Source organism: Lupinus angustifolius, chromosome LG08, assembly GCF_001865875.1.
Source record: "Lupinus angustifolius cultivar Tanjil chromosome LG08, LupAngTanjil_v1.0, whole genome shotgun sequence".
Lineage (NCBI taxonomy): Eukaryota > Viridiplantae > Streptophyta > Magnoliopsida > Fabales > Fabaceae > Lupinus > Lupinus angustifolius.
This window is the reverse complement of record NC_032016.1, coordinates 24033094-24045506: the sequence shown is the minus strand read 5'-3', so window position 1 is coordinate 24045506 and position 12413 is coordinate 24033094. Positions and strand designations below refer to the sequence as shown.

Genomic DNA, 12413 nt, shown 5'->3' with positions numbered 1-12413 from the left:
GATGCACCTATGTATATATAAAAGATAGAAATAATATTCAAGAGATGAAAATAGTTACATTTGTTATAAGAGAAAATTGTTTCCCTCTACAGTACAAATAACATTAGTACATAACTCTAAAGATAAAAAGTTTCCAGACCCTTATCTTCCTCTAATACTTCTCTACAATTTCTTGGCCTATTCTGTTTTTCTCACAAAGAAACTGCCCAATTTTGTTCACCTACTGTAACAGACAAACTATGCTTCCAAGTTAATTCTTCTTTAAGACTCAAACTAGAACACAATCCCATCCTCAGTTTATCTACTCTTTCTAGGACTCTCTCAATTGTAACATCAAATGCTTCTTCAACTGCATCCAATCTAAATCTCGGGTCTGTATATATGATTCTTGGAATCAGCTTTATAATCTCAGCTCTCATAAACTTGACCTTGGCCTTAGGAATTTCACTCAATATCCTTTCTATGCTCACCTTCCCATCTTGAACATCCTTTTCAGATATGAACACATAATATGTTGCATTAACTCTTCTGAAGTCCCAAGTGATTCTACCAGCAACCATGAAATGATCTCTACCCCACATTTTTATCCACTCAAGTTTTTCTCTTGGCCACTTCACAAGATCAAGGAACCAGCATCTCTTATTGATGCATTAGAAAACCATAGGAAATTTTATTTCTCTCATTTGGTTTAGGAGAGAGTTTGAGGGGAGAGAGAAAAAAGGAGAGGATCCACAAAATTTCTTTCTCTTCACAAGTGAGGAGAAAATGGGAGGGGAAGAGGGATTCAAATCTATTGTCACAAATTGACATGAAATATTTTCATTAATCATTTTGGGACAACAAATCCATATTCAGTGAAGAGTGGGGGAGAAAAATTATTTCTTTCACTTCTTTTTTCTATACAACCAAACAACACTAAAATCTACTGTATTTCTCATATCTTTTTTTATCTCATTTTCTTTTTTGACTTTTTTTCTCACATATTTCTTTCTTCTTGTCCTAGATTCTTTTTTCTAATATTTGTTCCTAAAGACATGTTTAACACAAAATGTTAAGTATATTCAGTTTGAATGACAATTGAAAGTCATACATATTGGATAGGACTAGAAATTGCAGGAGTTTATAAGTTACAAGAACAAATGTATCATAATTTTGGTTACAAATGTGATTTCTCATAAATAATTTATGGCTCTTAATTATTCTCATAACAATAGAGCAATGAGACTTTCCAATTTGATTGTGATATAGTAGATAGATCTCATAAATTGAAAACTGACTCATCTCATAATATAATAGGTGTGATCGTTTTTCAGCACTGTACGATGGATATAATTAGTTAATTACTACAACATACTTATATTAGGTCCTAACTCCGTAAATCTCCCGTGGTAGAATATTTTTAGGGAAAAATGTTGTTAGTTATTTTCAGGATTCCTTTTAATTATGATTGACTCTTCAAAAGTTAATATAAGAATGTAATATTTATGTATTGACATATAATGCATTATCTATTATCTATTTGTATTATTTTTATTTAAAAGTTAACAATAACTAAAAATAAATGAATAGCTGCATAAATATTTACGGTGCCAGTGCAAATATATTATACATATTTTTATCTACAATCTTTAAGGAAACATATTTTCTGTCAAAAATAATCATAAAAATACTTAGTAAAATTTTAATTTTAATATTTTTTAACCAATTATAACAAATAAGTACTATATGAAATAATACAATTATTTTTTTTACGAAATATTTTTTTTTTAGTATTTATGCTCATGATTTTTATGTAAAAATTTGGAAATAATATCTGGTTTTTACAAACTAGTTAATTCTTTACCAAAACGAGTATAAGAAAAGATAATTACTAATTACTAATAATTACGTAATATTGAATCCCGTGTTGTCTTTTTGGGCAATTGCAAACAGAGAGAAGCAAAGTGCATTCAGTGGTGATAGTACTACTTATGCCACTTCCATTTTCATAATATTATTTTATTTATGGATCACAAAGTTTCAATCTTTCCTCAAATTTCTTCAAACGGAGTATGATTCCGACCACCCCATTACCTTCTTCTTCGACCCATGTCGATATTAAAGATCAGCTTCCCCGTCGGAGCAACATAGTATCCATTCCTCCGCCAAATCACGGCGGCGATAGCCACTCCAGGCCCTTCAAACGGTGGTTCCCATGGCTGGTACCGTCGTTTGTGGTGGCCAACGTGGCCTTGTTTGTTATCACTATGTATAAAAATAATTGCCCTAAGCATTCATTTCCCGATTCTTGCTTTGCTAATTTTCTGGGTAGATTCTCTTTTCAGCCCTTAAAGCAAAACCCTCTACTTGGTCCTTCTTCATCCACGTGAGTTCTCTTCTCTAATCCCTTGCTTCCACTATATATTTGTTTAATAAAATATTCACGCATATATATATATATATATATATAGAAAATAGTTAATTTTCTTAGTATTGTCAATTAGATAAGGTATTTTGTATCATCATTAGGAAATCGATTCGATCTGAAGTTTAATGGTGTGTAATTTGCTTAAAGTGTCATATTTTTGCTCAAAAGGGTTGATTTTGTTCCACCGTGAAATCAATTAAGGTAGCATTATCATACAATTAAGGTATTTTGACAAATCAACATTTATTGTTAGTGTAATACAATTTACAATGACAGTGCATTCTACTTTAACTCTTAGAGAAAAAGGTAATCCAAATGAATGGTAGATAATGTGTATTATTTTCAAATATGTGGAATCTCGATTGGAGCTCTCAACTTAAGTTGGACATGTAACACTTTAATATTAACTTCTAATGGGTAATTACTATCAAATTTGTACATCCTATATTCTTGTTGACCTGTTTGCTTAAGGATAAACATTGTGGATATGTGAGTAGTTTATTTTTTGGTATATGTTGGAGTTGTTTTATGTCTGGCATGTATTTTTTGTTCTTCAGATTAGAAAACATGGGTGCCCTGCAAGTGGATAAAGTCGTTCATAGACACCAGGTTTGGCGGTTATTCTCTTGTGTATGGTTACATGGTGGGGTTGTCCATGTGCTCGCCAACATGTTGAGTCTTGTTTTTATTGGAATTCGTCTTGAACAGGAGTTTGGATTTGGTACGGTTCTCGGTTACCATCCTTGTGTTTGTTCTATTTGTGAACTGTGCATATTAATTTTATTCCATTCACAGCTATATATGTACATAAGCAGCATTGTTCAAATATTTCAACCTGCAAAAATATGGAAGTAGGTTCTTTTAGAGAGTGGTAAACTCTTTGAATACCAATTCATCATTGTTGATAAATGAAGGAGTAACAAGGCTTTGAGAACATATCATGATTTTGAACAAGAATTATATGGTTAAGAGCGTGTGAATAGAGAAAGATTTGGCAACAATGTTTCTTTATACATTTGATGGTTAGACAGGACTTCAGCAAAAGTGTGACACTTGTAATGTTTTCTTTTATGGGGCTTCACATTATTGTATTAATACATTCTGATAAATAACAAAGCTTCTCAATTCATCATTACTCCTTTTCATGAAGAACAGATTTCCCTTATGGGATTTTTACTAGCTAATTCTGTGAATGAAACCAGAGTTGTAGAACTAAATTGAATCAATAGAAGCAGAAACAATTTTTACTTTCACAGTTTTCAGATTATAATGTTTTCCTTGCTGGTTCTATGCAGTTCGAATTGGATTGCTTTATGTGATATCTGGTTTTGGAGGGAGTTTACTGTCTTCTCTATTCATACAATCAGGTATCTCAGTTGGTGCTTCTGGTGCACTATTTGGCTTACTAGGAGCCATGCTATCGGAGCTCTTAACAAATTGGACAATATATGCTAATAAGGTGAATAACAAAATGAATCTGTTAAACTCCACGGGCTTCCTAATAAATAATTTGTTTTGTCTTTGTGCTGCAGCCATTTAATAGTTTCTTTTCCTTTTCATTCTTTGTCGTTGTTGTGCAGTGTGCTGCATTGTCGACTCTTATTGTCATCATTGTGATCAATTTAGCTGTTGGAATCCTTCCACACATGGACAATTTTGCTCATATTGGAGGATTTATCTCCGGTTTCCTTCTTGGATTTGTTTTTCTGATTCGCCCTCAGTATAAGTGGGTTAGCCAAAGAAATTCTAGTTCTAGATATGTTTCCCGTCCGAACTCTAAGCACAAACCTATTCAGTATGTACTCTGGGTCATCTCTTTCATACTACTTTGTGCTGGGTAAGTTCTCTTTCTTTATACAACAACAACCAAGTTTTAGTCCTACTAGGTAGGATCGGCTACATGGATCGAACAACGCCATAATTTCTCGTTCTTTATCTCTTATTTTATTTTCTTTCTTTATATTTTTCTCTTTTGAATATTGCATTTTATTTTGTTGCATACACCATGGGATCATGATGGTGTGAGCCTGGTGGACTGGGTTGTGCCCCATGAACAAATCATATTTTGTTAGGCAGCTTGTCTCCAGTAATATATGTTGAGAGGGTACTTATTCTTGATTAGAAATTTAGGACTTCAATACTTATTTACTACTTTTCCAAACACTTCATATTTTAAGATTATAGAAAATTGTTCGAAAAACCTTTTCTTGCATCTATTTCGTGTCTGCTCATGGACATTTCATTGGTTTCTATCATATATAAAATGGGATTGGAGAACATTCTTAAGCTTAGTTGTCTCTCTTTTTTTGTTTTCCTTTTCATACTTTTTCTTTATTTTTATATGGCCCTTAATCCTGCTAGCTGTGTTTCACTTGTCTTCATCATTCTAATTTTCTAAAAGCAAAAAAAATGGGAAATTACTCTTATTTGTCTGAAGGTGCTAGGCACATAAATTACCAGCTTCTTCTTAAAATAAAATATTCACAGGGGATTGGAGCTATGTCCCTCAACTTAGGTAGTGTCTCAAGCTACTACAGAGCTAAAGTTCACAAGTAGAAAGATGAAAATACTCTATTGTTATTTGTATATTCTTCGTGGCTAGATATTTCTTTTGTTTCTGTACATAAAAAATGTGCAAACATAGTACACATTATTAATTATCGCATATTATTTCCAATATATCAACTGTCATTTTTTCTCTGTTTGGCGCATTGCATCGTCATACTCATACTTGGTTCCCCTAATCTGAAAGTTGGCTATTGGACAGATTGGTAGCTGGGACGGTTTTGCTCCTACGAGGGGTTGACTTGAATGATCACTGCTCTTGGTGTCATTATTTAAGTTGTGTTCCTACCTCAAAATGGAGCTGCAAACCACAAGAAGTTTATTGTGAGGTGGGTGATGCTACTATAAGTTCTAATGATAGATTGAATGACTCATGTGACTGGGTGCAAAGAAAACTGATCCAAAATATAATTGTCTCTGTCCTCCCATTAGTTTAGTAGTCCGAGTTTTAGAGCATAACCCGACCCGCCACAGTATATTATTCCCATGAAAATGAAGACATGTAGGATAAGTAAAAACAAAATACGTGCAAGTATGTAACCTAGTATCTATGCATGTTCTCTAGTGTACCAGCAATCTGTTAATCTGCATGTAAGATGTAGTTTCCTAATCTCTGTTCTGTATATTACTTAATGCCTGACAATTTCAACCGTTAACGAAGACTGTTTTAGAATTTTATTCTTTTTGTCTAATCTGATTTCGTCTTTGGACACTAACATTGTCTGCTTCCATGTTGCAGTCAACCGAAATGGGGAACCAACTTAACATAACATGTTTGAGTAATGGGAGAAGTGATATTTTTTCTGTGTCAAATACTAGCCCTTCCCAGGCTCAAGAACTATGTTCTCATCTTTGCAGTTGATAGATGTACAAATACAATATCTCTTGGTGCGTTACCATTCAACAAATTTATGTATGCTATTCATTCTTGTGACTGCATAGAAATGTCTTTAATGGTGCATTTCTAATGATGGTTGTTGTGTCTGTCTTCATTGGTATATTCATGTCACTGTTATTACCATCTCCTACTTATGAATTATTACTATGCATCATTGTTCTTTTCTAATATGGTTAAGGAAGATAAGTAACAATCAAAGATTGGAAGTGTTGAATTGAATGGTTTTATATCTTTGATATGCCTCCTCACTCAATTTATTTGGACTTTGAAATTTAACATTTTTATTAGGCAGCAAGGGTTTAATTTGAGATCACTTAATGAGGCTTTTGAAATCACTGATCTTTGAAGATGTGATATGGATGCATTAGGCAAATTTTCGTGATAATTAGTAAAAGATTATTATTATAATTAATAATTAATGAATAAATAATTCTGATTAGTATTAGTTGTGGGCTTGTGGCCAAATCTTATGCCTCCACAAGGTTCAAGTGAGGTGACAACCAACAAGGTATTGGTCGAGTGGTATAAGGCACTGTTAGATTCTTAGGATGATCAAAATGTCAATGGTTCGAAACATCTTGGCCTCTTATGTGCTAATAGATGAAATGCTATAATTATGTTTCACCAGCTTCCTGAAACAAAATCGATATTGATAATTTCTCCCTAATTTTTGTATCAATAGTTGGGTGGAGTCACTAGTCCCTGGAAGAAAAAAGGATCATAAATGGTAGTCACTTCCCTCATTGATGGCAGAGTAGTAATTCAGTTGCGGAGACAGCGCTTACATGAAGCAAATGGTTTTGCTCTATTCAGTTCGTGTTGTTTCACAACAAATGTTGCCTTAGGAATTGAACTTTCGACCATGGGATCCAGTGAGTCTTACACCATTAGACCAATGCATTGTTAATAACATTAAAGATTTTATATTAAAATATATATCTGAAGTAATAAAATTGGTTAATATAGTTAATAACATTAAATTTGTGTATTGTTCCAAAATTATATTTGGATATTGGAGATTATCTTTCTTTTACCACTTAATGATTTTATAGATCCATTCTCTTTTTCTTTCCATTTAATTAATAGGAATATTTTTTATAAAAATAATATAGTGTGCTTGAAATTCTAAAAAGAATCCTATAAAAAAGGTCAAAATCAAATAATTGGACTAAATTATTCTTATTGAAACTATTGTGTAATGACAGTCATGAAGTTTGAAAATTACTGTCTTAATTGTTTAAAAATAGACTTTTGTCATCCACCTTATAATTAAGACACAAAACAAAACATAAGTTGTACAGAACAGATTCATTAACCCAGGACAAGGAGCGGAGGATAACAATATCCTTTTAAAATATAGTTTTTTAATTAATATAATATAATTTAAAAATATAGTTAAGTCTGGAAAATAGATAAATATTCATTAATCTTCTGAAACTGACATTTAAATTAGGACAAGACTAGGGATGATAATGATTACCTGGACTCATGGTACCTACAAAAAATATTTGTAATTGATCGGACTTAGATCCATATTTTTAGACTCACAAGTAATTGAGATCTGTGATTTTAAGATCTGTTATTGGATGAGTATAGGTCTGAGCAATGAGGTACTCAGACCCATAGTATCTGGACCTGTTATTCTTTCTTACATATATATATTTATAATATTATATTCTTAATTCATAAATGTGTTTGTTATTTTGTTAAACAATTATGTTATATTGGTAAGTAGTGATGTGATGTCATATTGTAAATAGATATGTATAATTCAATATTTTATCAATTTTTACTAAATCAATTTTACATCATAATATTAAAATAATTAATTTAAAATATATTTAAAACTTTAAATATGTTCTACGTAAATAATCTGTACAATTATATGTCCAAAAATGAAACAATGGGCAAGTCCAGATAATACACTATACCAACTTATTCAGACTCATTGCTATCCCTGGACATGATATGGGTGTTATTCAAGATCACTGAGATGGTATATAATAAAGAATTTGAAAAGAAGGAACACAATGTGGCATAGGAATACAGGATGGTATAGCAATAGAAGAAGAAAAGTTTAGAGATGGATGATGAACATTTATTTTCTTATAAGCAAAAGCTGTGTCTGTTAATTTGTAGGCATGCAGAATCTCTGTCCCATTAACATTAAAATGGCCCAACGTTGAAAACAGTCCAAGGATCATGATGACTCTATGCGTGTCTACTTCAATGAATTAAGTAACAATATTTCCATTTTCACCTCGGATAGAAGGGACCTTGTTGGTATATTGCTATAGGTTTAAAATAACAATTCATTCGGATTTCAATCACATGGTAAAATGATGACAAATATTTCATTAATTATTTCATGTTTGTATAGTTAGTACTTAGTACTACTAATTTTGTAGATATAGAAAACCTGCACTATTATTTTCTTAGCTTATTTCAGAATGAATGAGATAATTTATCCATATGGTGGACAAAGATTTTTTCCTCTTTATATCAGCAAATTTTCAGGTAAGCTTTATATCCCAAAATCATAACAAGCCACCAATAATGTGGCCTTTCATTGCAGCTTCTCCTTTCCTAATTTAATTGAATATAATAAGAAGAAACAATAGTACAAGGTAAAAAAAAATTATTCGTAAATCTTGTCTCATATATTGTCTAACATCAATGAAAATATATTATATTAATTAAAAATTAATTAGTATTCTTTTTATATCATTTTCATTGACATAAGATAATATATGAAACATGATTTGGAACATCTCTCTTTTCTCACGTACTAACATATCTTCCACATGATTAATAAGAAACAAGGCCTGGTTTAGGACTTAGGACTTGGGAGAGGGAGAGGGAGAGAGAGAGAGAGAGAAAAGGAAGTAGTAAATAGTATGAGTAAATGCACCCAGCAAAACATCAACTAACCACATGCTAATATTTACTGCTTCAGTATGTGAACTATTTTATATTCACTTGTACCTCTCTACTCCAAACCAGTTCAAAATCTTGAACCCTCCTTTCTCTGTTGGTGTTGTAAGCAGCTAGAGATAATGGAGTGGAAAAGAAGTCATGTCTCTCTTACCATGTTTGCAATGCTCGCAGGATTGTTTTCTCATAATAACCTTGTAATATGCAGCACTAGTGTTGAAGATCAGAAAAACTACTACTATCCAGATCCAAATGCTGGAACTCCTCCATCTCATGGAACCCCATCAACACCCTCAGGTGGAAACTGTGGATCACCACCACCACCACCACCACGTGACCCTTCAACCCCAACAACACCATCAAACCCTCCCTCAGGTGGTGGTGGTGGGTACTATAACTCACCACCATCACCACCTTATGGAGGTGGTAGCCCTCCAACACCAACCATACCAATCGACCCGGGCACTCCCAATATACCCTCACCTCCTTTCTTTCCCTCCCCATCTCCCTTTACTGGCACATGCAAGTAAGTTACTATTACACTACTAATATATTACTACACAATAAACTACTATTAGTACTATATATATATACAATGGTATTAGCATAACACTATATCAAAGTTATGTTATCTATGGAACATGTTGAAAATATGTGTTGAGATGTATATGTCTCTCTTATACTATTTGGAGAGCAAGTTAATAAAGCTTGGCCTCCAAGTTTCCAACGTTCTTTTACTACTATAAAAGAAGAGTTGTGGCATATTTATTCATCACAAAATCTTCACAGAAACATCAGCAAAACACAAGAGTCTTGAATGTATTTTGGTCAGAATTTTTGTTCCATTTTAGAGAGTATTTGTGAGAGAAAATATTATTTTCTTTCTTCATCGTTATAAGAGGATTTGTTGTACTCTCCCTTCTCTCGTATGGAACTTTGCTCGTAATCGCCCATGGGTTTTTACCTCTCACACCGAAGGGTTTTCCCACGTCAAATCTTACGTGTTATTTCTCTTGCTCTTTTACCCACTTTTTTTATTCCCAATTTATCTGACCTTCTTGTGATTCCCCATAGCACTCTATCCCTAAAAATATCCTAAATAACAACTGATATTTACACACATTTTTCTACTCAATCTTGAAATACAAGATATCAATTTTCATCATGAATCATATAATGTCCTTATATATAGTTGGAAAAAAAACATTTTTCTTAATATTATCATAGTTTTATAACATTGTGGATCTTTTGCTCTAATGTTCAGCTATTGGAGTAGTCATCCCAGAATGATATGGGGATTGCTTGGGTGGTGGGGAACCTTAGGAAATGCATTCGGTTTTCCAGGTTCCGGTTCTGGTCTGACATTGCCACAAGCACTTTCCAACACAAGAACTGATGGAGTAGGAGCACTCTACAGAGAAGGAACAGCATCCTATCTCAACTCCTTGGTGAACAACAAGTTCCCTTACACCACCAACCAAGTCAGGGACAGATTTGTGGCATCACTTAGTTCCAACAAGGCCGCAACAACACAAGCCAAGCTGTTCAAGATGGCCAATGAAGCCTCAAGCATGAAATAGATTACTTTTTTTTGTGTGAGTCTATTGGTTAAGAACACTTAGTTATCTAAGACTTCTTCTAGTTTGTGTTATTTAAGGCTCTTATCTGTGTTTGTTTTTATCTAGATATGGATGTCATGTTTTTTTACAACTTGAATTTAGTAATGAAAGATTAATGGTTTTATTCTTGAATAATGTTCATTTATTGATGCACCCACAAAAAAAGTTCATTTATTGTTACAATTGATGGTTCAAGGCCTTCAATTAGAAGGAGTAGCCATTGTCTAGAAGTGTGATTTAATTACTTCTTGAATTGCATTCAAGTTATAAGCATGATTGGTTAGTCTTGTTGTTGCAGACCAGATACAGGGTAATTAATGTATCTATCAAAGAATAAAAGATCTTTTTTATTAAAAGTCCTAATTTCTATAAAAAAATATATATTTACAGAGAACCCAAGTAAATATTACGTACACTGATATAAAATATAAGAATAAATCTTAAGATTGCTCCAAATTCCCAACATATTCTATCATATATATACTCCCTCTTGTTCTTAATCTTGTAAAATATTCTGATATTTCTATTATTACCTAGCCATTCAAATATGTGGTATGGAACTATAGCTGTATTAAGCTAATTAGTTACATCAATTGATGTTAGCTGTGGGCCATCATGTGAAAAATTCAATTAAAGATTGTCATGTAATTAAAAAAAATAATCATAAAAGTATAAAATAATTTTTATATGTTATTTGTTAAAATATAATTAATTCGGGATATGAAAACATGAATTTTTTGAGACAGGTAATCTTTCTTCGTGCCTATATTGGCTTAGAGGTTGATCCTACAAGTTTATAGTGATGAGAAGTGTTGGAATGGGGAATGTTTTGCTATGTGGGGGCCAGCATCCTGCGGTGGTTCATGTCTTTAACTTTAAGGATGTAATGCTATAATCATGTTTTGCCAACTTTTAGAAACAGAAACAATAATGATAATTTCTGTGTAATTTTTGTCTCAATTGTTGGGTGAAAGAAACTGAGGAATCAATGCTAGTTGGAAGGATTTCAATACTTTAAATACTCACTGCCTCTATACTCTATACACCTCAACCTATCTCCCCTTCTTTGATGTTTTACCAGAAGTGGTTGTGCACTTGTTGAAGCTGTTTTCCAAATATAAAGACAAAGTTGTTATCATTATTGTAGTAGCTGAACTAAATATACTCCAAGTCCAAGCATATGAATATAGAAATACTACAAAGAAGGAGATAGTGGAAAATGTGATATAGTAAATAGATGAGATGGAAGAGGAGTCACTTTTTTATTTCAAGAACTCTATATATCAAAACATATTACATATTGATCATGCAAAAACAGAAAAAATAACAAATTTGACATACACTAAATCTTATAACGTGTCACACTTAATAAATTATTGGTTACGTGGAAGGAAATTATTGGTCCATGCCTATCAAGTTTGTTAAGAATAGTATTCTTAGCTGAGTACGTGTTTAATATAAAAATTATTTGCCAAGTTGAATTTTAGAGAGGAAAAAAGAAAAATGAAACTTTCAAGTTATCTGAAACGTTTCATGTTTTTGAAACATTTTATCTTCATTCACTCCCACAAAACCATGAAAATAGGAGTAAGAAAACTATGGTTCATTTTAAAGCTAAATCCAAATCACCTAAAAAAAGAACAGAAAATCAAAATCTTCCGATCCAAACCACCATATTAAAGCTAAGATTAGATTCCACCAACTACTTCCAAAATATATTGCGACTTTTGTTCCCTACCAAGTACCAACTACCTCCCTAGCTGTTAGAGTATGTTAATGTCCTTATGCTCACTTCCATGTGTCTAGACCTATAAGTGGTTGATCATAATAAATTAGCTTAGTGTGTATTCAATCCGGGATTATATGAATATTTGTCATTCTCACAGAATTTTACTTAACCATCACTATTTCAAGAATAGAGATATCGATTAAAAACCAAATTACCTTAATTGTGTCACACACATAATCTTGTTTATGTTGTTAATTTTTC

The 12413-nt window shown here is 32.5% G+C and overlaps 3 protein-coding genes across 4 annotated transcripts; 2 read left to right on the top strand and 1 right to left on the bottom strand.

Annotated features, from left to right (window-relative positions):
• LOC109354041 (xyloglucan galactosyltransferase MUR3-like) lies at window positions 192–581 on the bottom strand. The gene has a single exon (XM_019596393.1). The coding sequence runs from the start codon at window positions 579–581 to the stop codon at window positions 192–194; it is 390 nt and encodes a 129-aa protein (XP_019451938.1).
• Window positions 2014–6058, top strand: LOC109355388 (RHOMBOID-like protein 1). 2 transcript variants are annotated; one of them, XR_002108657.1, is made up of 7 exons: window positions 2014–2365; window positions 2965–3128; window positions 3703–3866; window positions 3988–4244; window positions 5175–5301; window positions 5712–5885; window positions 6040–6058. XR_002108657.1 is itself a non-coding variant. In XM_019598526.1 (6 exons), the coding sequence occupies exons 1-6, from the start codon at window positions 2052–2054 to the stop codon at window positions 5832–5834; spliced, it is 1149 nt and encodes a 382-aa protein (XP_019454071.1). In that variant the 5' UTR covers window positions 2014–2051; the 3' UTR covers window positions 5835–5972. The 2 variants fall into 2 exon arrangements, 1 of the variants encoding a protein (XP_019454071.1); XM_019598526.1 differs by lacking the exon at window positions 6040–6058 and having other exon boundaries at window positions 5712–5972.
• Window positions 8852–10576, top strand: LOC109355390 (protodermal factor 1-like). Its single transcript, XM_019598528.1, has 2 exons — window positions 8852–9330; window positions 10069–10576. The coding sequence occupies exons 1-2, from the start codon at window positions 8927–8929 to the stop codon at window positions 10382–10384; spliced, it is 720 nt and encodes a 239-aa protein (XP_019454073.1). The 5' UTR covers window positions 8852–8926; the 3' UTR covers window positions 10385–10576.

Coding starts and splice junctions, on each gene's coding strand:
- LOC109354041 (XM_019596393.1), bottom strand. CDS start 581: ATGTGGGGTAGAGATCATTTCATGGTTGCTGGTAGAATCACTTGGGAC.
- LOC109355388 (XM_019598526.1), top strand. CDS start 2,052: ATGATTCCGACCACCCCATTACCTTCTTCTTCGACCCATGTCGATATT. Junction 3,867..3,987: donor GGACAATATATGCTAATAAG/GTGAATAACAAA, acceptor GTTGTTGTGCAG/TGTGCTGCATTGTCGACTCT. Junction 5,302..5,711: donor CACAAGAAGTTTATTGTGAG/GTGGGTGATGCT, acceptor TCCATGTTGCAG/TCAACCGAAATGGGGAACCA.
- LOC109355390 (XM_019598528.1), top strand. CDS start 8,927: ATGGAGTGGAAAAGAAGTCATGTCTCTCTTACCATGTTTGCAATGCTC. Junction 9,331..10,068: donor CCCTTTACTGGCACATGCAA/GTAAGTTACTAT, acceptor TCTAATGTTCAG/CTATTGGAGTAGTCATCCCA.